General features: G+C 35.3%; 1 protein-coding gene across 5 annotated transcripts; it reads right to left on the bottom strand.

Annotated features, from left to right (window-relative positions):
- Positions 1-77: 77 nt before the first annotated feature.
- Positions 78-26,655, bottom strand: RB195_020889 (uncharacterized protein; the record flags this gene model as incomplete). Of its 5 annotated transcripts, XM_064189414.1 has the most annotated exons (18): positions 78-172; positions 292-442; positions 1,443-1,560; positions 1,702-1,824; positions 1,887-1,932; positions 1,995-2,002; positions 2,251-2,356; positions 2,677-2,842; positions 2,946-3,110; positions 13,497-13,577; positions 24,239-24,364; positions 24,450-24,551; positions 24,672-24,770; positions 24,996-25,075; positions 25,284-25,332; positions 25,604-25,663; positions 25,754-25,855; positions 26,563-26,655. In XM_064189414.1, 18 exons carry the CDS (start codon positions 26,653-26,655, stop codon positions 78-80), a joined length of 1,770 nt encoding a protein of 589 aa, XP_064045292.1. The 5 variants fall into 5 exon arrangements, with proteins under 5 accessions (XP_064045292.1, XP_064045293.1, XP_013296163.1 ...); XM_064189412.1 differs by lacking the exon at positions 1,995-2,002 and having other exon boundaries at positions 1,702-1,932; XM_064189413.1 differs by lacking the exons at positions 78-172; positions 292-442; positions 1,443-1,560; ... (5 more) ...; positions 2,946-3,110; positions 13,497-13,577 and adding an exon at positions 22,868-22,948.

Below are 26,655 nucleotides of genomic sequence, written 5' to 3'. Positions count from 1 at the left end.
AATAATGTTGCAATTTATGCCAGAAACATCCCTCACGAAAAAAAACCCGTATCCTGCAGCAGATTATGTAGAGATTTTCAACTTTTTGGATAACTAATTACGTCCATAGCTACAGCTTTTCCGTTATGGATGAGTGTTGAGTCAGCTCCATCCAGATGTGATTCAGGGTATTCTGAATGAAGTCAGCTGATGTTATTTGCATTGAAGAAATATTTAAAATCATACAGCGTCAAAAAAAAAACGATGATGGATACACAGCTCTTCTGGAGTAAAAATCCGTAAAAATCTTACTGATTGAGTTCTCCATTTTCCCACTGTTTGGTCGAAGAAGATGAAATGCACGTCTACGAAACTCTCTGTTCAAGGCCAAGTAGACAAAAAAGTGAATCCCAGAATTGATAGTTTGCATCCATACAGATGGCTTGGATATAGCATCGCTAACCTGAAAGAAACGGTTTCTGAGTCTTTCAAATCCGAGTAAAACATCGTCGTAAGGTAATGATAGAAGGCTAAGAATCTCTGAGGACTATGATGACCCCACGGGAGTTAGAGAAAAAAAACGGTTCAAGAAATCCCCGAGAAAACAAGGATTTAAAAGGAATGGCCGTCAAATTCCACTTTTCTTTTCTATTTTTTCTATTCCTTCTCTTTTTCTTTAGTCTTTATTTTTATCCTATTTTCACCACAGAACTGCTGATCTGGGAACACTTAACAGAATTGAAAAATCATCAACAAAATTATTATGAAGGATCTAATTGAAACAGTGTTTCTGTAAGGTATGCTCATTTTTGTTTTTTTTTAAATTTTTTCAAAGAAAATATTGGATTGCACCAGACCGGCCGAATGAGGGAAACAAAGGTGTAAATGAGGCTATAATCCTTTAACCTTCAAAAAAAAAACGGGTCAATTTATCGACCTCAGGGGATGAAAGGCTTGGCGAGCATCGGGGAGGATTCGAACCTCGGGTGGATCGTGTAACAAGCGGAACCTCTAACCGACTGCGCTATACCCGCTCTACTATTTATTATTATTTATCCATACTATTTTATATTCCTTTTAATGCACTTTTTCTTCACAAAATCTTCTAGAGGATTTTTAAACTTGATCCCAGTCCTTGGAGACTAAAAACAGCAGTTTCTGCGGGAATTCCTTGCAAAACTCTACTGGAAGCTTGGAGCTCAATAGAAGGCGCTTCTTTGAAACCAATCTTTCAGGAAGATTTCCTTCTTTTTCTCGTTGAGGAAAATATTACATAGAAGACACTTCTTCAAAAACCATTTTTTTTAGGAAGACTTCTTTTTTCGGGAAACATTACACTCATCGATGAAAAAGAAAGAGCAGCAAGCGAAAAGTACTTCAATATTTTGAAGCAGGAAAAAAATCTGGGAAAAATATTGCCTGAAATATGCAGAATCTTTTATGTACTTTTTGTTTCCACTCACCGATTTCACGTAAACCTGGAACAACGCGATCGTATTCGGCAAAGATACTAGTACAGTAGACAAGACTGATATAAGCAGATAATACCGTATAATATCCACATGTCGTTGTGCTCGATGTCTGGAAAAACAAACGTATAAAAAAATGTTTGACATTAGTGGGAAATTTTAAAAAAAGAGTCCAGAGAAAACATCTTGGAGAAAATCCTAATCTTTACAAAATCTCTTCACCATGGAAACAGTTAGGAAAAAAATAGCTTACACATTTTTTGTCATAGTTCTTGCTTTGATGTATGCGGCAGCATTAAGAGTTGTTGAGAAAACATTGCAGAATATATTAGAAATATAGAGAAACGTGGAGAATCCTTCACCAAATGTTGCTTTTCTGCCGCAATGATAATAAGTTCGATGACTATAGTATTTAGCAGTAAATAAAGCGAATACAACCGATGCGAGGACAAAAATCCCACTAAGCAACGGGACCACAAAACATCTGAAAAGGGGATTTATGAGAAATTGTTGGGAAATGTTCCTTTGCTCTCTACATTTGCTCACAGCGCTGGCTATATCCGGAAAAAGCTAGGAAATTAGATGTAGATGAGCGTGTATTTATGGCATCATTCCATTAGACGATTGATTGCGGTACTTGATTTTTCTACTCTGTCCTTTCCATGACCCACTCAGTTCATACTTTGAGTATAAACAGTGATGCGTAAACTGCCATAAACAAAAAAAAAAGAAAGAAAAGAGAAATTTTCAGAGAAAAAGAAAGAAAAGGGAAATTTTTTCTCGAAGAGAAAAATCCACATACTTCAATGGTTTTCCATCCACATTCATTCTATAGAAGAGTGGGAATGAAATGGCTGTGAATCTTTCGACGCCCATCCAGAATATCGTGACAGGAATCAGTAAGTCACCTAGGGAAATAATTTACTTTTTTCATTTTCTATTATTATTTTTATCCTATTACTATTATTATTTTATCATATTATACATTATATTATGTATTACTATATATTATATTATGTATCTATTATGTATGTTTTATATTATGTATTACATATTATATATTATATTACTTTATATATTATATTATATATTATTATTCTACTTTTACTTTCATTACTACTAATAGTTATTTATTTTTTATTTTCTATTATTTTATTATTATTTTATTTATTTTTTTTGTAGTTATAGTTTTATTTTTATTTGTATTTGTAGTGTTTTGCATCGGTACCTATTAATTTCAGTTGCAACCACATTTCCGAAGCACAATCAGCTGTGGTCCTAACTGGAAGTGTTAAGGTATGCGTTGCTGCCGAATAGAGACGAATACGTTGGAATCCGGTGAGGACAACGGCTGCGGAGTAGATCAAATCGCCGACGCATAGTTGAATCAACAGCTAAAAATATCGTTATTGAAAATCCTAAAAATTAAGGAAGTATTTCCAGAATATTCTTCAGAACTATTCGAATTATTCTAAATACATAACAATGATCACATACCACATAACGAGTCCGAAATGGTCGATATCCGACAAATATCGCTAGTAGTACGAAATTAATTACCGTACAAGCTACACCGAGTACAGTATTCACGATATGATAGTTTATACGATCATCGAACCCGTCAATAACAGACGCATTTACCCGCACATACTCGAAAAACATCTGAATTATAAGGAAAATCATGGAAACAGTAGGTAATCAAGGAGAACGAGTGACAAACGTGAAAATATTCGCGGACACAAACGGATACGGGACCCAGAACAAAGTTAGTATGGTACAGTCAGGTTACAACAACGATTTGATCTGTGTAACTCAAGCTGTGCCAACGGCTGCGCTTTCTTCGCAGATGGGACCCTCACTATCTCTGTGATTGGGCTGCGTATGTAGCTGAGAAAGAGGAAATTGACTCGAGGAGTATGCAAGAAGAATAATCCTACAAAAATTTCGCTGCATTGGATAAATATCACCAATCTGTTAGCTTTACGTATTAGCGGCGATAAATGAGGTACCAAAGAACGCGTGAGTCCAGTGGTGGTAATTTATGAGATGGTATTGCAGAACAAAGGATGGTTGCTATGAAGCGGCGTTGAGTTCACTAAGGAAAGCTGAGGAAAATAAGTAATAATAAAATAAATAATATAAAATATAAAAAAAAAATATATTAGGATTCCTGTCATAATTACCCTAAGATGGTATTGCAGAGTCCATTTTCTTCCAATTAATCTAAGAAATTAGATTAATTGGAAGAAAATTGTTGACACAGGGATCGATTTCTTTGCGGGACTCTTCAGAAATTAGAAAAAATAAGAGAATAAAATTAAAATTAAATAAAAATAAGAAATAAGAAATATTAGAGATGTTCACATATTGACGTAATAACATCCGTAAACAAATTGCTGGGCCATAACGATCCGAAACCTGATTCAGTTGTGCCGGGACGACTGCGTTAGAAGCTGCGCGAACGGTCAGTAGCGGTTGCGTCCGAGGTGGGACCCTCATGCGGCTGCGGCCCGATGCCGAAGGACTCGCATCGATCGCGCAACCGCAAGGCTTTAGCGCGCCACCGGGGGAACGTTTTCGTGCAGAATCGCATGGATCGTTCCGTGAAAAACGTTCAAAAATGACTGGTAGCCTAAAGAAATGAAAACGCAGTAAATGCTTGGCATCCAGCTCCCGGGCAGAGTTAAGCGGGTGGCACTGTGGTGAAGAGAAGCGCATTCGAAAATAACAAGGTTATCCTGAATAAAATTGAAATAATCACCCCGTAGGTCGCATATTCCAACAATATTAAAAGTCTAAAACCTGTCACATGAATGTTCTCTCAAAAACTCGATGCTATCCGGTTACACGCAACTGGAAAGAGGGCATCCAAAGTTCTAGGTGTCCCAGGTGTCAACGATCGAAAAAAGGAGAGAAAATAGGAAAATAGCAGACTCAACCACATATGTTAGTTAGAATAAAATAAAATAAACAAATAAATATAATAATATTATAATAATAATAAATAAATGACACACACGTGATGAGAGTCATTGGAGCAGACCCATGGTCAGCGGAAAAAAAATCCTTCAAAAAAGAAAGTATGTCGTTTTTCCTGGCTCTCACGAGTAAAGAAGCCATTGAGGTAACCCCTGAGAGAAATGGAAACGGGACAAATGGGAAAATTTCCCGGGGCATTGTCAGGTGTGTTATCATTCGATGAAGGTATCATGCCTGAACCGGTTCGCAGGGAAAAAAAACGTTTGCATGGAATCGACTCTTGGACACATCATTATCGATATATTTTTCAGATTATTTGTATTTATTATAAATTGTAAAAATGTTTGTATTATTTACATTTCTTATAAATTATTGACTTATTATTATTTTAATGTTATTTATTATTTTATTTGTCGATACAATTATTCATTTATAATTATTTTATTATTGTTTTTTTACTTCATATTTCGATATATTTTTCAAATTTCGATATTTCCATTTCGATTTTGACATTGTAATTCACCAGTGAATAAATTATAAAAGCCGGAAAAAAAGTTCGGAGTTCTTCGGTATTAAAATAATTAGAGAAACATGAGCGTTGAGCGTGTTGGAATAATTCCATGGTAATTTTTGTTGAACGAAAGCTGTGAGAAATGGGGATGTGTACTTGAAGGACACAGCCCGACACATGCAAATGAGAGAAGAATGGAATCGTTGGGAAAAAAAATCGTTGGAAATTGAAATATATTCGGTGCAGCCTCCAATTAACAACATTCGTGAGAGAAAATCCATGGTGTGTTCGATAGGTTGTTGTTTACTGTAAATTACCAAGTAAAAAAGGAATAAAGTTTTCTTGAGATCGCAAAGAAATTTTTTTTGAAGTAGAGCGGTTAATCATTCGTTGTCCAAAGCAAATTCCATTAATATTCTTCAACGGCAACTAAATACACCGCAACAAGTTGTTCGGGGCTATTTCAATTCTCAAACTCTGAAGAAAATCATAGAGAATTTCTGAAGTATTCCTGAAAGCTATTAAACAATATCTTTTTCCAAGATTCTACCAGTTTGGCTAAGTTTCTGGAAAGAATTGACCAGAACCACGAACTTGACGAAATTTGAAATTTTCGATATTACTTTATTATTGAATTTCTAAAATATTACAATATAATAAAATAAAAAATTCCAGAACTTTGCCAACAGTTTACCTAATTTTCTTAAGCTAGAAACAGTTTATCTAGGCTTTAGAGCACATATAGGTAAACTGCTTGACATTTTTACAACAACAACAAAAAAAACATGACTTTTAGAGCGATAAGTAAAAAAAAGTGGCAGAAAATCCGAAAAAAAAACAAAAAACGGCAAACTAGTGGAAAATTTCCCCACCATGAAAAGTAGAAAGAATAATAGGATGACATCAACAACTACACTTTCAAGAGAAATACATTAATGTCGTGTCGTTTACAAACAAATCCACAAAATCAAGCGTTTCTGGAATTCTTAGCAATCTTTTGAAGGATAAATTTACCCATACGGGGAATTTTGGCAATAATGCGTCCCCAAATAAACTATTAATTGGCTAAGTTCTAAGCAAAATTCACACAATCCCCAAGATGTATTTCCAAACGAAGAAATAAGCTGAAATCCGATGAAAGTCGAAAAATTTTCACCTCCTCGATGGAATCCATATGTCCTCCTTTTTTTTTTGAAAGCAGATGTAACCAAAATTTTTCAATACCATAGCGCAGCATTTTTCCTACCAGGACCTGGGAAAAATCAAGTCGTAGCACACAGCGATTAACCACGCGCAAATCATTGTCTATCTCTTATACATAGGCGTCCATTAAATAGAACTATTCTATCCGAAAGGAAATTAATAATAAAAAATAATAATAGTAAAAAATAAAAATAAAAATATCTGACATACTTCATCCATCACGTTACTCAAAGATGAAACAATCCGCTCCTGGTTCCAGAAGAATCTTACAAAAATAAAAATAAAAATGTGTGCGCTTGCGTTTTATGTGATCGTAAAGTTGGAAACTATGAAATAAAAGACAGAAACATAAAAATCTACAGATGAACACTTTACGTTGATAAAAAAAAAAACTTTACGTTCAAGAAAAAGAAAGGGAGAACTCTAAAATTGACAATAAAATCATGGTTCTTGTGGCTCAAAGTCGAAGTCAAACGGAATTGAGAACACTCACAGGAGAATTCAACATCCAGAAACTGGATAGTATATGTAACTCATTAGTGTTTACTTTCTAGTCGCAGTGTTTACTTTCTTCATCGAACGCAATGCGATCTGATTGCAGAGCAACTTAAGGTGCCGTTGGTCAAAGTATGGAAATAATCATTGGGATAATAATCAAGGATCTGACATTTTATCTGGACTCGTTATGTGCGCTAATAAAAACGAAACGAAGCGAGTCAATCTCATATCCAGCACAATCACAACACTTGGCTTTCTTATTGGAAAATAAAAGGTAATATAATAATAGTAATAATAATTGTAATAATAATAGTAATTGTAATAATAGTAATAATAAGTAGTGTCAAACCATTAAGTACAAAAAAACCGTGGTCCCCATTAAAATGGTTATTTCCTTTATTCCATATAGAGATGTTTTTGACAAAAACTCGTCGGAAAATTCTAAAGAATCAGAACCAAATGATTGAGGACATGCTCAAAACAATGGTGATGGAATAGATCAAGGCATCAGTTTATTTTACTTGATTTTTTATTTATTTTTTTTAAATTTATCGTGAAGGAAAAACTAAATGATTCTGAGAACGATACATTGTCGATAAACTGTAATATTTTACACCTTTATAAATATTTTTTTCTCACGAAAGGTGAGAAATTGTTTTTTTTTGATTTTCTACTCCCACATTATGACTAAATGAATTCTACAAACTCTGGACCTTACTGCAAAATCACGGTAACCGTCAAAATTTCTGTCGAGCGGTCATGCATTTATTTCCTTCAAAAGCAAAACATTAAAAAGCGATTAAACATTAAAAAAACGTATCAACTTCTTGATTTTTAATCGGTTTTTGATGGTCTTTTGGGAAATTTTTGTAAATTTTTTGTTACAGTAACCCTTTAGTTCTTTTTGAATACGTAGCGGTTCACTCTGTCATAAACTGTCAAATGAGCTGTTGCGAAAAATATGATTACATAGTTGTTGATGTAGAAAATATATATTTATACTAAGCCTATCAAGATATTCACAGGCTACTCGGATCTTTGGAAAGGAAGCTCAAAAAAGTAGTGATTTTCGATTCAAAAAAGCAATTTTACAGTATTCTCTATTATTGCAGGGCGGGTGTGGCGCAGTCGGTTAGAGGTCCGTTGTAGCCACACACAGTCGAGGGTTCGAAACCACCCTAGCGCAAATCAAGCCCTTCATCCCTCCGGGGCCGATAAATTGGTACCAGACTGGTCTGGGAGGATAAAAACACTAGCTTGACCATCGGTTGACCCCCGGAAGTCATTGTATAGGCCAACACACGTTCCAAAACCGCAACGATTACGAATTCCAGGAAAACGAGTCGGCGCATCCCGACTGGATTGATACGCCAGTGATTTTATCCTTTGTATATTATTGTTCTTTGAGTGATTCTCACCTCTTACTTACCTTTACTTCTCACATTTTCTTTCGAAAGGTTTTCTTACATCATGTCGGATGTAAATGGAAAACTTGCTACCTCTATAAGTCTGAAGTTTGCAGGGAGGCCATTTTTCAAGTCCTGCGCAAGAGTTCATGGCAGAAAATCTCACTTCTGCGACATTCTTGATCCCACACTTCATTTCTTGAAAAAATGCACTTTTCCAAGGCTTTTCCCCCTTGCAGAATATAAATGCACTCCTGCAAATGCTTGGATCCTAAAAACATCCCACAAATTCCCACTATTAATAATGCAAGGATGGATGGAATGATCGAACGTTCAGCAAGAAGAAAACAGGATGAGCGCAGAGGGACCTATGTAGAAGGCACCTAAGCAGATTGTGGTGGAAATGTACTGAATTTTTAACGTGCAAATCCCGAAGGAATTTAGAAATTAGATATCGAAGAAATAAATTATTCAATTAGCTCTTTTTTTTGGAGGGAAGAGAGGAATGCACCTCGGATGAGATAAAATCGCTTGCAGAAGGATTCGCAGAAGGATGAAATAAAAGGAAAGATAAGTAAATATAAAAGTAAAATGAAAACTAAAATAAAAACTAAAAACTAAAAAGTAATCATCAATTACTGTAGTTGAAGGCAGGAAAAAGGCACTTTTCCCTTAATTAATTAATTCTCCAATTAATTTTGACCATTCTATTGTTAGGGTGAAAAGAAAAAATCCTTAAAATAGAAGCGAACCACCAAACACAGGCGCCGCATAGATATTTGTGCTATATCATTAGCCGATGTACTCCAAGAAGCACCAATGAAGCCCTACGGGTAAAAACCGCCCACTTCATGGAGTTCATTAACCAGAAAGTATGGATTTCTTCAGAATGTGGTAGGATATTATTTCATCACCGGGGTGAGAATGAAAAGAAAAAGAAAAGAAAAAGAAAAGAAAAATTAAGGAATCGTTAAGTGTTACCAGGTTTTCGATTCCGAAGCATAGAATTTAAAAAAATTATTTTATTTATTATTTTTAAAAAATGACTTGATTAAAATTCGTGTTTGAGTTTCCAAAGCTATTATTATTATTTCATTAGCAGGATGAGAAAGAGAAGGAAAAATAAAAAAAAATAAAAATAAAATTTTTTTTCCAAAAAAAAGAAACCATAGAAAAATTACTCGTGTTTAGAGTTTCCAAAGCACAGAATTTTTTCGAAAAAGTGAAAATTATAGAAAATTACTTCAGAGAAATTGATGTTTGAGGCATGGAGAAAAGATAACGAGCCAGTAGCCACTTCTGAATCCTTGAAAGTGTTGATTCTTGAAGTTTCTCTTGTCAACTGGCCACAAGTTTGTTTTTTCTAGTAGGGTAACGGAGAAATCCAGGGTTGTGGCAGAATAATAATGGAGAATCCAAGGCAATCCTGTGAATGTTGATATCCAGAGCCTCGAACCCAAGAAATGCGAATCGAACAACAAAGAAAAAAAAACAAACTTAAAGCCGTGCTAACACTGCCCTAGCACTAACGAATAACGTTAGATTCCCATCAAATCCGGAAAAAATCCCACATAACAGCGCTTTTCGAAGGTTTCGAAAGTGCAATAATTGTCCGTGAAAATCCATTACCAGGGACAACCATTAAGAATGGCTATAGAATTTCGAATAGAAACCCCGCATCGCATTTGTTCCCGTAAAATGTTCGAAAATTGAGCTTACCCATAGCAAAGACAGGAGATGAAGGCAAAGATATTGAAAACTCAAAAATTCTCATCGTTCATCGTGAAAATATTTTTGAAAAAAAAATCATCCAGAATCACATGAAAATGAGCAGAATTTTACGCTTGGACGGACGAACTTTTTCAGGAGAATAACGAAATAAAATCAAAAATTCATAGAAAGGTAGAAAATTTATGTGAGAAAGTTGCAACAAGGAGGTGCATCCATGCAAATTAATCTTGTCGCGAAATCCATCTTAAGCTTATGAGAAAGGCTTAGCGTCTCCAAAAATAAAAACCTAATTAAATGAATATTTAGCTACTTTGGGAAAATGAAGGAAGACAAATAAAAAAGTCGCTAATCCATAAGGCATAAATCCTAGCATAAATACATGTCTATTATAATAGAGAAGCATTAGCGAATGAGCTTTCGTTCTTCAAAGTTTTTTTCCCACTGGGAATCCAGAAAAATCTCCGCCTCACTTCAAGTTTCGACCGCCACTCTGCCTTCACAAGCTCCTCCAGGCGATTTTAACAAGAGTACTTGACCAAAGAAGCACCCTATTTTGAAATAGATCCTTCTAGAATTTCAGACGAAATGTGAACATATTTTCAAAGGTAAAATAAAGACATTTTGACTTCAAAGAACTATCTTCAATCAATAAAGGACATACGGTAGGGTATCTAACTATTTTCTTGGTTTTTTTTTTCAAATCTGGAACAAGAAGCTGGATCCTACTCCTTCAAGAACAATGGAACGAAAACAAGGGAGAGTCAGAACCTAATGAAAGGCGGAAGACAAAAAAATAGTCGTCACCTTCTATCAAAGCAAAAAATAAGAAAAAAAGAAAAAAGGAAAAAAAGAAATTGAGTTTAAAGATTTCATCGACATATTTTTATTGCAAATGGTCCCATAGGGGCCCATTGAGAGCGACAACAAAGCTATAAACCAGCCTAACAGACTAATTAGCATAGATTATGATTGCTAGTGGATCCCCTACAGATTAATTCTGCACGTATGTAGACGAACAGTAATTTGGACTGTCAAAACGAAACTATTCGTACAAGAAACGAGAAGAACTCAGGCAATCTCTTACCTCCTTTCGTTTCCTGGAAAGTCAAGGTCCTAAGAATTGTAGGAGCCTTACCGTAGTGTAAATGTCAGCGTTAGCGTACTAATTTCGCCTAGATACAACTCTTCAAGATTCGAAAGTGAACTGAAGGAAGATTTGAAGGCGGGCTTATACATGGATACCTGCCTTATCTCTTCTTATCCTGCATTATGAAGCTTTATCCTTTGGTAATTTCTTATCCATATATTTGTTTTGATTAATTTGAAAGCAAGAGGACAAACCCACACAAAATACTGTGAAATCCTAGCTGTCACTGATCCAAGCAGCCCCAGTGACTCATGCAGAACTTCCAGATTAAATATTTCAAATTATTCTGTTACTTTTTTTTATTATTCTGTTTAAAATATCTGACTGAAAACTTCACTAAAATTCTTTATAGTTAGGACTTTGCGTAACCATCAAACATTTCGGATATTTTTATTCATAAGGGCAAGTGCAGACACGGGGGTAGTGGATAAATGAAATATGAAAGGTATTATTCGAGGAATCTTTTTTTCGTAGAGGAAATTGACAGCTCTCATTTCCGGCTAAATACTTCAGTTAGAAATATTACTTCATTATTGAACGACCAAAGAAATGAGTTATAATTTTTGTACCGATCTCATTTACAAGTTAATCGAAAAAGTTTCATTATATGTCCGGAAAAGAATTAGGCTTACGGTAACGACAGCTTTTGTAGTGAGGAAATGAATGAATGAAATTAATGAGAATGAAATGAAATGAAATTAATGAAATTTTTCCCGACGCCAGACGATATTCGCCGTCATATTCATCATTGTGTTTATTCTGGATGTGGATAATTCTATTTATTTTGGTATTTGCATACATATGTACATTTCTTATATATTCTTATTCATTTCTATTTTTTCATATTTCTCCACTGTTATGGTGTTCACTTCCTCGAAGATGTTGTGGATTAGTCAAAAGTTTATTTTTGGAGAGAAAAATCTAGGATTTTAAAGGAAAATGTACCTCCGCTACGTTTTTCTTCTTTTCAAAAACTTGTGGCTGCCCATATCCTTTTTCTAGAAGTTTTTTAAACATATTTCTTAAAGAAAATGTTTAGTAGAAAAAAATTAAACGAACACGCTGAATAGTAGCGACTGCTGCTTTGTGATGAGGAGGTAGAAGTGCATTGGTTTTTTTTTTTTCGCACCCGCTTACTGAGGGGATAAATTGTATTTAGGCGAATAACGTTGTAGCGAAAGATGGCATTTTCTGAGTAGTCACGCGCAAATAACAAATAAAATTACTCTCATCCCAGAATTCACTCATATACCTTGTACTTTTCGAGTTTAATAATGGAAACTTGCATTAATATGAGTTCACTGTTACTCCTGGAACGATAAGGGTAAGCGAGCTCGGTTAGCAAATAACGGTTTGGATTAATACTAACGTTTATGGACATAATGAATTCCTAGGAAATGATTCATATACACACAGTAATGAGAGGAAAATTTTCTCAGAAATAAGAAAGAAAAGTAGGAAAAATGAAGGAAAGGAAAAAGAGAAAAAGGGGCAGAAAAAGAAACAGTAGTTATGGCTTCTACAAACAGTGTGAACAAAAGTCAACTTGAAATTGAACGGCTAATTCCAAATATTTAGAAAATATTTGCAAAGAAAAACAGAAATACTCGATTATTACTTATTTTATTTATAGAAGTATTTGGTGAACATTCATTTTCGACGTAGGGATGCCAGAAAGGAATCGAGGATGCAGATTTTCAGCTATCAATTCACATTCAATCTAATAGATATTCCCCAATCAAATTATTAAATATAAAAAATTATTAAAAATAGATCAAAACATTATATTTTTAATACTTCATTAATTTCTCGTTTTCTATTTGCTGAACATTCATTTCCGACTAAAGCGGTTAGAAGTGTGCCCCCAACGAATATTTTGTAAATTCCTCTCACTCGCTTCATTTTCTTTTAATAGATCTTTTTTTGCGCTTTTGCTTGCTTCTTTAACTCTTCATTTTTATGAGGAATAGAGCAAAATCGCATGAATCTCCTTCTTAGTTCTCCATGGATTCGCTTAGAGTTACAGACAGATCGGATTGAGGCGAAACACACGGCGGCAAAATATTCGTTATTTCTGCCTTTTGGGATTTTTTCATCTTAATTTTACCTCTAACACTACTTTGCCCTTGTTCTAATAATTTTTTAAATAAAATTATTTAAATTCTGGCTTTCTCAATGGAGCTGGGTGATACTTTGTAGAAGAAAGCAGCGTCTAGTTCCATTAAAAAATACAGTATTTCTTAGTTGAGAAAGGAAAAAAACTTCAAAAAATTTTTATGGTTTAGAAAATTCAAAATTGGTTAAAAAGTTCATAAGAGAAGTTTCTTATAGAAATTGTGATTCAGTATGAGTATTATAAACATTCTGGCCTAATTAAATAGCAACTGCGTGTAATTTATTATTAACTTTATTAATTTTGAATTTATTATTATTATTTTAATTCTATTATTATTATTTTAATTTTATTATTATTACTATTTTAATTTTACTACTATTATTCTAGTATTCTATTACTTTTATTTTATTGTAAAAATTTTAAGTGTTAAATAAATCACACACAAGTATCAACTGACTAGAATTTTTTGTTCCATTTTCTTTTCTCTTTCAGATTGTTTTGATTCAGCCAGTGGTAAGAAGAATTCATCATCAACATCCTGTAATTTGTCGCTGTAAGACTCCACACATTGGAGGTATGTGGTGCCGTGCTAATGAACCAAAAGCCAGATTTCTGAGCTCCGAGACAAAAATCTCCGAGAAAATGAAGAGCAATTACGTGTGAACACGATTCGGGAAAATTCGCCAAAATATAGGATAGGATTCTGTCAGCGAAATAATGTCATCGGAGGCATTTATTAAATATTCTATTCCAGGCATGTGCACTTTAAATTAAAACAAAATTATTAGCGTTCTTCGAATAATACCAGGCTCTTACAGTAGGATTATGTTCGGCGTTTTTAATGGTTTTCTTACGGTTGTGATGTACAAGTCACAGAAAAAAAGGATTAGACGGAAATGTGAGATTCAATAATACCAGGCTCTTACCGTAAGATTATATTTGAGATTTTCTTCTCGAATAATACCAGCCTATTACCGTAGGATCATATTTGGCATTTTCCACAGATTTTTTATGGTTGTGATGTATAAGTCACAGAAAAAAGAGCATTAGAAGGAAATGTGAACTTTGGTGACTAGAAAATCCTAATCTCTTCTTTATGGATCTCAAAAAAATTCTGCATTACTTCACTATATCTACTAAAAAGAGGAAGCGATCACATCAACAACACATTACATCGCCTTAATTCGTAAAAATCCACCAAAACCAAGCAGATTGCACAAAAGTACTGGAAACGTGTAATTTCTGGACGTTGGGTCCATTTTCGAAGCAATATCTCTGACGTTTGTGCGCTGACGCGGAGCACTTCATCATGAGAGAACGTAGCAATCAAAACAAATTTTCTCCTGAACAACTGAAGCTGGTCTTTGGAAAAGGGGAGGGGGGAGGAAATTTTGCAGCTTGTTTTTTTTTTCATAAAATAAAACTTTTGAGATAAACGTTTACTTCGAAATTAGTTTTTAGACGGAATTACGAGTAATAATGTCAAAGTAATGAATAATCTAGATGTCAAAATCACCCCATTTTAATTTCTCTACACCTCCACAAAAAAAAATACTAAATTATCTAAGAATAACGGTAAAGCTGTAAAAAAAAATTAGCAAAAAGCACCACTCACCAGCTCGTGAATATCGGGAATTTTCAAGATTATTTGCTTTTTTGGTGCGCATAGTGTAGAGAATTGCGCGAATTCAAAAGTTTCAAAAAGTGAAATTTGAAAAATCGCCTTTGTTCCAGGTGAAATGACCAGGATTTTACGCGTCCGAAAACGGCCACTGAACATTTATGACGGAGACGTAGAGAAATTAGGGAATTCGAAAAATCCTCCATACATCGTTCGAAATGTTCACAGCCAGAATTTTTGCCAATATTTTTTTTTTGGTTTCAGAGCCAGAGTCATAAAACGAAAGGTATAAACTCCATGAGATGTTAGTTTTATGAAGACGTAACTGGAAATTACATCACAAAACGATACCAGGTGTTCTCGTTGAAAATCACATGGAAAATTGTGGATTTTGCGGCGAAACACGCTTCTGTGGTTCGATCAAAACAATTTGGTGCAGTTCCGTAAGCGAGCCGCGTCCGATGTACTGTAGTGAACCAGCGAGCGATTGGGACCGCGATTGGATTTCACCTGCGATGGCAGCAAATGAGGGTCCCGCCCCAATCACAACCGTTTGCTTCACGGCACCATTTTGAATTATAGAACTGCCGCAGATTTCAGTTCGTTCTGATCATAGTATTCAGATGTCTGGCGCATCCGAGCTTATAATCCAAAATTCGTATGTGGAGCTTTTCTAGTCCTAGTCGATGGATCACATAAAAAAAGCAAAAAAAAAAATCTTATTCAGAGCACTAGTGCAAAGATGTCGAGAGAGTAAAACCAGAAAAGGAGACGAACACAGGGCTGTTCTGGTCGGAAAAAAATTTTAAATTAAAAAAAATAAAAAAAGGATTTTTTAGCTAACGAAACTATTGTATACAATGACAATTTTATATCGAAAAATTGCTAAAAGTCATCACAAGCCGATAGTGCCTAGTTCGAATTGAAGACTCTTTACTTTATCCATACTTAATTGCAAAACGAAAATGTTCAATCAAATAGAATATCTATATTTAATTATCAAATAGAATATCTATATTTAATATTAACAAGAAGAATTTTCATAGCACCTTTTAATGATTTTTTATTTAAAAAAATAAGGATGGCGAAGCTATAGCAGTAGAAAGTCCATGGGGATGCCATTGGCAGACACAAATATTCACAGAAAATCCACTTCCACAAAAAGAAAATCTACATCCGCAAAAAAGAAGACCATCTAGAGCACAAAAAAAGTAGGAGTACTAGTAAAATGAATTCTTTGGAAAAAAAATGGTCGATTTCTTTAATAAATCCTACATCAAGGTTCAGAAAAAACAACAGCAACGAAAAATTAAGGCGATCAATGTATGATGGTTGGCAATCAGTTAGTCTGCTCCGTTTTTTTTTCCCACAAGTCCATAACTATGCAATGAATTTAGGTTTTGAAAAAAAAAACAAAAAGGAAAAAGAAAAAAAAGAGAAAAGTCAGGAATTTTGTCGTGCATTTGAAGAGTTTGAGAAAAAATATACATGAAAAATAAAATCTTAAATAAATTGAAAATTGCTAGCTAGTTGCGACTTACGGTAGATAGCTACTTCAGCAATCTTCCTTCGCTGAATTTTTTCAGGGTATGGATCAAAATTGCGGCCTCCCTCTCATTCCTCAGCTGAACAAAACGCAGGGGTGAAACCTTCCAGACCCTCAAGACAAACAACTTCAGGAAGTTAAATTCATTAGTCTTCTTCTTAATTTCCTTTATTTCAGCGATATTTAAGCAGTCCGGCATCAAGTCTTAAGGAGAATCAAATAGGAAGCTTTCCAAGCATTTTCTGGAATAAAAGCTTGTCTGCCTAAAGCCTTGTCTATATACCAAGAGAAAGCCAAATGGAAAACAGCTATAAATTTAGACAAAATAGAAGGCGCAATGAATAATCTTATAATTAATTCTGAATCAACATAGGGGCCTCAGAAATATATCTGGAAAAATTCTATGGTAATCCCAAAAAATCTCCGAAGAAAAACAGCATGGACCTTCTCAACGAAATAAAAGGATAAAGGATAAAGTGTTTGGCGTTAATCAATCTGCTCGGAATGCGTCAATCCGTCCACTTTAGTTCGGAATTGTTTGGGATTCAAGAACGCATGTCTAGCCTACACAACGATTTGCGAGAGATTGACAAAGCATCCAGTAAAGGGCCTTCCAGACAAGTCGGAAGTCTGATACCAATTTTCGGTCCTGAAGGGATAGAAGGCTTTGTCGGAACTAGCGCAGTTTCGCACCATCGACCGTGTAGCCGCGCCAGGGGAAAAAAAAACTGGGAACCTCACGCCAACTGCGCCGTTGGTAAGGTAAGACATGCCTCGAGGGCACTTTTACTGCTGGACTATTTTTAGGTGTTTTTTTTTCAACACGCCGCTCTTAAATTCAGGTCTAAAGAAGGAGGTCTAGTCAAGAATCTACTCAATTAATCGATAGACGAATATAATCGATTGTGATTTTGGTGATCAGAGTACATATTGATTGGAATACCTTTGATGTTGAATTTTGAAAAATATAAAAATATCAAAAAGTGGAAATCTTCTCGAAATTATGTGGTGGCAACCTGACATTAGCTTTTTGAGGAACAGAGTTACTGCACGCATAAACTTTGTAAAAACGATGGTATGCTCGCAGATGTCCCGCACATCGTACCTTTTCCTGAATTTTTCTCTTCTTCCTTAATTTCTTAAACTATGACGATCTGGAGAAAGAAAACTACTACTAGATAACCCTATCGATCTTTCTTCCATAAAAAAAAAATCCCTGATTAAAGGCAGCAGATACCATGAATTTGACGTTATTGGGTCCTAGCATGGTCAATATCAGGTTCGAGGTGTGGGTTAGGAGCCTGTAAAACCTCCTTATAAAAGCCTGGTCGTCCTGAAAAAGCCTGGCCATCTTCGTACACGCTCTGATTCTCTCAGCAGGCTATCCATTACCCCTATTTTAAATGAATATTTAAAAACATTTTAAATGTTCGCTAGAAAAACTAATCCTTTTCCTGGAGAGATCCCAACATCATTAATTTCATGACACGCCATATTCAAAATTCATTCTCCAAAAAAAAAAAAACATTTATATTTGCATTCGGCCTTAATTATATATCCCTTCATCACATCCAAGAAAAGATTCCACAATTGATCCGGTGAAATAAGAATAAATCTAGTGAAAGATCTAAGAAATAATATAAAATGAGAAAGAACAAGTTTCCCTACCATCTCATCATAACTATGATATCTTACAAAACTAGAATTTTAATTTTTACACTTTGCATTTTTTACACTCATCATAATCACAATGCTGTACAAAATAATAAAAATAACTTAGTTTTATCTATTTTACATGTTATCCATTGGAAAAGAGTGGATTTCCAGCTATTTCTTAACCTTTTTTTAGTTCGGGTGTAAGTCCGCCCCCAAAGCCACAAATGAGGCCGGAATCCAAATGGTTCTTTGCTGTTATATATCGTTTTTTGGAAATGAATTTCGACAATCTGGATATTTTTAGAAATAAATCGAAGAGAGTTGCTTCAAAATAAGTAAGTAAGTAAGAGATTTAAAAAAACGATAGTGAGTCTCACATCCATAGCTTCCACCACAGACCGTCCCCGAACCTATATATGGATCAGGAATCCACCTTGCGATATCTTGCTCAGACGGTGGTGAATCTTAGCAATGATTTACTCTTAGCCAGGCTTCCGATTCCGAGAAGTCGCAAATTCGGATGTGTCGAACTCCTTTTCAGCTTGGGAGATCCTGAAGGAGGACGTTCAGAGTCATACTCCACGCCACTGTGAAGGGTGGAGGTGACTTTGCGAGCGACTTTGGGACCATTTTGGAGCGAGAAACCGTTGTAGAGGTCCACAGAATTAGTAATTTGCAATTACAGTTTAAAGAACAAAGAACAGAGAACGAGAAAAAGTAATCAACAACGCCGCAGATGAAAAATAAATAATGACTCCGATAATTTACTTAGAAAACTTGACAACCAAATGAACAGGTGCACAACATTGTGAATCATAGGTTGTAGCTGCACCTGCTAAAGTTCAGTCCAAAGAATTCCACCAGTACAAATACTTGAATGACTAATCCAGTTATAGGTTTTTATGATTGATATTGATTAAATAATAGATCTGAATGAGTCAATTTAAAAAAAAAACAGTTTTTCAAGGCTGGAACTTTCTAAACTGATTAGAAAACGTCCATACAAATGTAGCTACTAATCAGTTCTGTTATTCTTTTAACGGAAAAATCGATCAAACCCTCACAGGGTAATGGATTTTCTTAGGATAGAAGACGAATTCAGCAATATTCCTCTTGGATTTCATCGTATGAGTGAAATAAAATGAAAGAGAGAAAACGAAAGAGAAATGAGTGAGTGAAACATGAGCGAGAGAGTTAGGAAAAGAGCTTAAAGAAGTTTTCGGGAATTATGGAGGATTATCTATTATGGAGGATAAAATACGAGCGACTCCACCTCGTTACCGACCACACGAGCCAATGATTTGTCCCGAAGCAAGAAAAATAATTTTTTTTTACTCTAAAAACAAGCTTGTAGCGGGTTCTCAGTAAATAGGAGGAGGTCTGGGAATTATATTCGTAGCTGCTCTCTCCTACTTCTACACTCTACGTGGAAACACTGACAATAGCCCGACGACAATGGATGTGACGGACACACTTGAAAGCTTGGAACACGCAGATTCGCGGACGTAAACAAGGCGTAGAACGGAACCTTTGCAGGAAATAAGCTTCGATTCCGAATAAATTGTTCAATAGAAGTGGTTAGGAAGCAGGAAGGTCGCGTCAGATAGAGTTTGAATGAGTCACAAAGCAGGTACGGGCCCTTTACAAATCCACGTTTTTCGGAGAGGAAAAACGAAATAATGACTAAAAAGCATCACCTCACGAATCTGAGGTGGTACGGATTTCAGGTGAGTTATGGCTATAAGATTCGTAGATTGTGGGGAAGAGGGTGATTCCGTCTACTTCTTCCTAATTTCCGCAAAAAACGGGTCGGAAGATGCGACGAGTGCACAAAGCTGGCGCGCTCCATTCGAATTCGTTGTAGAAAATAGCGCCCCGGAAGCCGCATCTTCCAGGCCGTTCTTTACGGCGATTAGGAAGAAATGAGCGGGATCCCAACCAATTCTGCAGTCTACGATTCCGTATAGTCTTTGACCATCCGAAATCCATATCACGTCAGATTCGTGGGGCGATGCCTTTATAGGAAATAAATGTTCGATTTGTCTACGCATGTAAATATAAATATATGTGAATGGCGATTTTTTTTTAAACGAATGGAAAGAACTCAAATTAAACACCAACGAATAACATTAACTCGAAAATGACCAAGAAAGTCATTTTTCCCCCAAAAAATGATTATAATCGGAAAAAGAAGGCTCTGGATGATGACTCAGTGATGTTTATGAAACACACACAGTACATAGTTGTGACAATATGTTCGTTCCGAATCCTTAAAATCGATAAATGTTTGTTGATATCCACTCCATAACGTAACGCCCTCACATCCATTAAAGATAAGCGTAAATGGATTTTAAGGATTCTAAACGAACACATTATCATAACATCTGTTTGTGCTCCACAAATATCACTGAGTCATAGTGAACAGCTCCTTTTTTCGCGATTTCTCATCATCTTCCTGAAAAAGAAATGATTTTCCTGCGACATTTTCAAGCTAATAATGCAATCAATCGGTGACTAGTCGAAGTTCTTGCCAATAGTTTCAAAAAATTCTGTCAGAAACCAGACATGTATCCACAAATCACACACTTTTAGTCATTCATTTCCTTTTAACGCGGAGTTACGTCAGAAACTGACTTTCTGAGTTAAAAAAATTATGTAATGCTTTATTTTGTTGTATGTGGTGTTGTTATTGTATATAGGTTTTTTTTTTGTTTTCATGTTTCCAGAACGAAAACGGAAGTAAGCTGTCAAAGTGATAAAGAAAAATTGCAATGAAATCAAATCTTGGATTGCTACAGCGTTGAAGGAACAAACGAAATAATAAATGTTTTAATGAATTTAAAAGGCAGAAGTCAATGTAAATTATTTTGGATCTAAACAAAAATAAGGCAGACCTCAAAGCCATGAGATGACAAATATCAAGAAATAAATAACAAGAAAAAAATAATGCCAAATAATTCGATTTTCAGAGACATCCTCCTTGCAAATGAAAATAATGCAGCCTGCTGACAGACTACAAATCCTACTGGCTAGAGAGGCGCCGAAGAACATTTTGGAATTTTGTGATCCCTTAAATTATGAATAAATCACCAACTGAATCATAGTTTTCTCAAATATTTAACATTATCGGAATTTCTGGATGGCGATTACACATTCGACGTTCAGAATTGAAGTAAATAAGATGTTGAAGAAAATACAATAGCAAAAGGAACTACAAGTAGGGAGGAGGTGGAGTCAAAAAAAAGGTTTTTCAAGATTTTTCCGTGAAAATTGCCGAACATCATTTTTCTTCCTGATAACCAATACTTCGTACATCACTCCAGCATCGTCCAAATAATTAAATTCTTTCCTTTTTTAGAGGATTTTGAGAAAAATAAACATAATAGATTTATTTTGTGAACACTCTTCAGGAGAAACTGAGTAAGAAAAAAGTCAGGAACCTGGCAACGAGTATTCAGATGAAGAATGCCTCATTCCTCAAGTTGAATCGAATTGTTTACGCAAGGACTATTAGATTTCACGAGAAGCAGCTAAGGAAATCAAAACAACAGAAGGAAAAAATAGACTGCAATGGGCACATCACATGGCTAACTGGGAAAAATTCTTCATTTTTACGAAAATTTTGTAAGAATCACACCTGGCCATTGATAATATCATTTTCAAACCTCGTCACAATAATACCTTTATTTGCTGTTTTATTTAAATTTTTGCCTTTCTCGCAACATTTACTTGCTGTTCTCAACTTTTTACTGAAAAGAAACATTTGTCTAGAAACCTACGATATTCTACAACTTGCCGACGATTCAAAAATATTCCCCCATGTCCTAATGATCTTTTTTAAATAACAAAATAAATTTTTAATTCTTAATTTTTGATTAAATTTTATTAATTTTATTTTATTAAGTTAATTAATTTAATTTTCTAAATAAATAATAATAATAAATAATACTTTTAAATAAGCACAGAGTAGAATAAGTAATAAGTACGGAGAAGACGAATTTACGAAAAACTTGTCCTTTTACCTGCGTTGTACTGAGGACGAGTGGCTTCTGCCCGGAACTTCTGAGCGCTATGAAGGACCAACTACTAAAGGGCCAACGGAGAAGAAAAAGAATTTGGGTTATAAGGCCAACATACCACGAAATTGACTATTTCTCCGAGAAAACATAGGTTACAGGAGGTGTGGATTTTGAATTACGCTCAATTCCCGCTAAGTATCTTTAGAAAACGTGGCTGGGAAGAGGCCTTGGGTGCTGACGCCGCCTCTTCCACTTGCTGGCTGATGCGCTGAGTACGCTTGTGCACGCAGACCTACCGCGTTGCTAGGTGCCTCGTACGGAAATCCGATCACTAAAGCCATTTTCCACGCCGATTTTCGGGACAATTAAGGAAAATTGACGTATTTCTGCTCACACTCGTGATCTACACCCCTAATCCTATTTTTTCGTGAAGTGATCCCAACATCGCTAGTTTCATGGCTCCCTTTATGAACCTTACTACTACATTCCCTTGTCAATTAGTTAATAATCCAACATTCTTCATAGCGTTTTTTACAGTATTCTCTTATAGTAATATTAATATCAGTAAGTATATTTATTTGTTATATTATCTTATACTAATATTAATATCGATATACTTTAAGTACACTTAATTGTTGTATTAATATTCACATTTTTTTAACCTAATTCTTCTTGATCACGTGCACATAGTTTACGGCAAAATCGAGATGTTCTTTGCGAGGTTGAGCTTCTCAATTTGAGTTTTGGCGCAAAGAAATTAAAATTTGAAAGAAAGCAGTTTAAGGAAATAGAAGATCATTAGAATATATTCAATGAGGAGATACTAAGCAATAATTTCTTAGTTTTCCAACAAAGTGCTCCGAAAACGGGTGAGCAAATGAATGAGAGAAAAGAAGAAAAGAAGGAGAAAGCGAAGAAGGAAAGAAGAAGGAAAGAAAGAAAAAATTCTAAACCTCATTCCTTAGAAAAGAAGCGAAAGCAAAACACTAATTCCCGGGAACGAAATGGAACTTTGTAATAGAAGCCACCATGGGAGGGAATACACGACGACAACGGCTCAAAACCAGCTAAAAAAATTCTCAGTCATTTCAAAACACATATTTGAGATGAGAAATTCGTTCTTGAGGTGTTTGACTTTCTTTTATTGAACCAAATTACAAACTGCCTACTAGTCAAAACTGTAATTTAGGATTTTCCAATCAATGACCGGAAATACATTTAAAGGTCGTGAAAAGAACTATGGGAAATGAACTATGAAAACGTTTGAGAGATTCTGATTAATAACCGTCCGAATAACATTTCGGGAGAAACTCGGTGTACGTTTTTCGCGGGAAGACCTGATTTATTTTTTTGAAATAAATGATTCCTTGACTTTTTGTATATTCGTGCCAGTACGTGGCGATTGTAATAGAAGGTGCGCCATTGCGAGGGAAATAGGCCCGAAAGTTATCTCTATATTCAAAAAGGAGGATAGTGTAATGTTTTGACCACTTTACTTTTGAAAAACCACTAATGTATGTCAGCAGAAACGTCGTGGAATCACATAAGGATTACATCTACTGAAAATACAGGAATTAATGCAGGCAGCATCTGTGTGAAAGTGATTAGAAATTTTCGTCTCCTAACACATAAAAAGGTACGTCAACAGCAGACTGGTTTTTTCTTCTTCATGCTGTATAATATATTTAACGGTTCGCTGACCAACGACCAATTTGATAAGGTGCTTCTAGAAGACCAAGGTTTTTTTTTAAAATTTTTTCTTCTGAATAAGAAAAGCAAGACATGGAGATTGTTAAATAGCAAATCTTCAAATGTATTTGATAGACCTTTATTTTCCATGGATCATGGTCAGTATTTAGAACAAGCAGTGGATTTGACCCATGGATTTTTTGCCCAAAGTTCTGCAGGGCTAGTTTCAAAGTGTTAGTGTTTCTGTTGTAAATAGTGTTTTTAAAGGCATTATCTAAGTCTTCAGAATCTTTGTAAACTAACAAACAAAGAACTACAAGTTGTTTCTACAGAAGCTATTTTTAGATCTTTACATCATTGTTTAAATTTAAATATTTTTAAATGTAATCCCCTAACGTGATTTTAAATGCAATGATCATCCAAAAGTAAATTGTAGGCAGAAAAAGGAAAGCTTCACTGAGAACCGTAAAAAAACAATGGAAAGCAGATTACGTAGGAGGAGGGGAAAAACAACAAACAGATAAGGCACACGTGATCAAACTAACCAATTGAAAAAAAAATGTTATATGTCAGTCTGATATTAGCATCCAAAAATAAAACGTGAATCATATCATATAAAACTACTAGAATCGCGACTAATCATCCTTTTTATCACCAGCTGCTCCAACCTCGATCTCGCCTTCTTCCGGAATTTCAAGTTCTGACGCCTGCTCCGTTTCGCTTTCGCTTGACTCTTCATCAGAATCGAATTTTTTCCTGGCGAGTTTCGATTCAAGAGCTTCCAGTGATAAGTGCTGCAAATGAAAACAAATACTTGAAGTGCAGCCAAGTACTTACAGAACCCCAAACTTTACAAACTAAAGTGAAAAATAATCCTACTTCTGGAACAACGAATTCCTTCACGTGATCAAGAGGAAATGATACGTATATTTCGTCGTTGCTGTAGAATTCAAGAGCTATAGACGTTTCCAAGCGATTGTCCTGAAGTCCATATAAGAAAATAACTGCATCAGATCTAACTACAGATTCGAAATAAGAAATGGGTTTATCTAAATTAGAAAAAAAAACAACAAAGCATTTCTTATCATGAACAAAACGAACCTCAATAAACTGTTTAATTATCCCGTACGTTCGGTAGATAAGAGCGAAAATGGATAGAGATCCTGTATATGGCTGAGCGACTTCTACGGCACGTTCAATCTAAAACATAAATACGAGTGAAAGCGGTGTAAAATGAACAACATGGAAAATACAGTGTGATTAAAATGACTTGAATTGCGGTGCAATTGTGCAATCGGACAATGGAGCTGAGCGAGAATCCTACCAATCACTCCGAGAGCAACTGATCACGCATTTACACTACAAGACAGGTCGTTTTGACCCGACTGTAATGAAGTAAGCAGTGGAAATAAAAAGGTTACAAACTTTGGGCAAAACCATCTTCTCGTAGCCCCATCGTGTTAATTGTTGGGCATAGTTATCCGTGTAAAGCAATTTGTCGTCTTCTAAAGTTATCATTCTGATGACCACGGTCATTCTTTTAACGGAAAGAAATAGGAGTATTACAAAAGGAGAACAAAGAACTAAAAAAAAAAGATACGCAGGGGATTTGTAGAGAGGTTCTACATCTCGCATAATGAAGAAAAGGAAACAGCAAATAGAGAATATCATCCTTCTTTTGTGATGAAAGAAATCTTAAAAAATGGTACTTACCTCCAAAGATAACACCTACAGCCGACTGCAACAAGTGTTCGTCGCGTTCCTGAAAGAGAAAAGTGAAAGTCCTAAGCAATCAAGGTGTCACTAGTTAGCTCTTTAATAAAACATCGTTAACCCAAAGATCTATTTTTCCATATTTCAAGCCGCTCTTGCCAACCATTTACTAGAGCCATTCTATCACTTAACCAGAATCTTTGATTGTAACTGAATCCTCCACTTTTTTCTCAAGACCAAAGTAAGATCGAAAGTGGGTCGATAATAATAAAAAGAAAATTCAAATTCAACATGGAGAAACAGTAGCAAATTTCCCCAACCTTCGGATTATCGTAATAAATGCCAAACGTTGTTGCACCACTTGGTAAAAGTTCACGAACCTAAAGAAAAAGCGACCACTATTGAACTAAATTCAATAACAAATAAATCAAAATTAACACGAAGAAGAAACAGAAACAGCTATGGCTAACCTCCTTAAACAACGTCCAAACGCCAGAATATGCTCCAATATGGTGTTTGTAATAAATAGTAAGCGACTTCCCTAGATACCTAGGGGATTCCGTTACAACAGGCTGAAATTGCAATGGAGATCACGACTAGAACAAATAAATTCTCAACAAAAGAAAAATAAACCGCAGAGAAGTGTAATTTCGGGGTAAAGTGTAGTTGGGGAGAGGGCACTCAACCGCGCCCTCATTTCTGGAAGTAAACAACTACAGTCGGGGCACTAAAACCGAAGCATTAGTAGCAGTAGCATTAAAGGATTTATGACATGTAAGCTAAAGTTACGAAGAGAAAAAAAAAAGATAGAAAAAAGAAACAGAAACAAGGGCGCGCTTTCCCAACCGCGCCCTTATTTCTAGAAGCTTCCAAAACCCGAGCCCTTCCAAAACATCACGCGCATAAAATTAAAGTCTCGCATAAACCAAATAAGCTTTTAATTCTGATGGATTATGCAGTCCGTAGTTAGCTGAGGAAAAAGGGAGTGTGTAAGGAAAGAAACAGCATGGGCAGCTATAAAAGGGTCGTCGATACCAAGTTGAAGACATTTCATTTCAATTCCAAATAGGTTTCACCATTTAATGACTATCAACGAGATTAGAAAACATGCATTCAACATTAACAAAGGAGAATGAGAAAACGAAGGTACAGCACTAGCTGGGTCATGTCGCGGTAGTTGTACAGAAAAATTTACAACTATGTAATTAAGCGTGGACATTCTATCACGTACGACAACAAGAAATTTTCACTATAAAAGTTTCAACAAAATAAAACTCACCTGTAAATTGCTAAAGAATCCACTCTTAGCAACTTTTAAAGCGATATACGCTAAGATCAGTACACAAACGGCGATGAATGCTAACTCGAACAT

This window comes from Necator americanus, chromosome II (genome assembly GCF_031761385.1).
Source record: "Necator americanus strain Aroian chromosome II, whole genome shotgun sequence".
NCBI lineage: Eukaryota > Metazoa > Nematoda > Chromadorea > Rhabditida > Ancylostomatidae > Necator > Necator americanus.
This window is presented reverse-complemented; position numbering and strand designations above follow the sequence as displayed.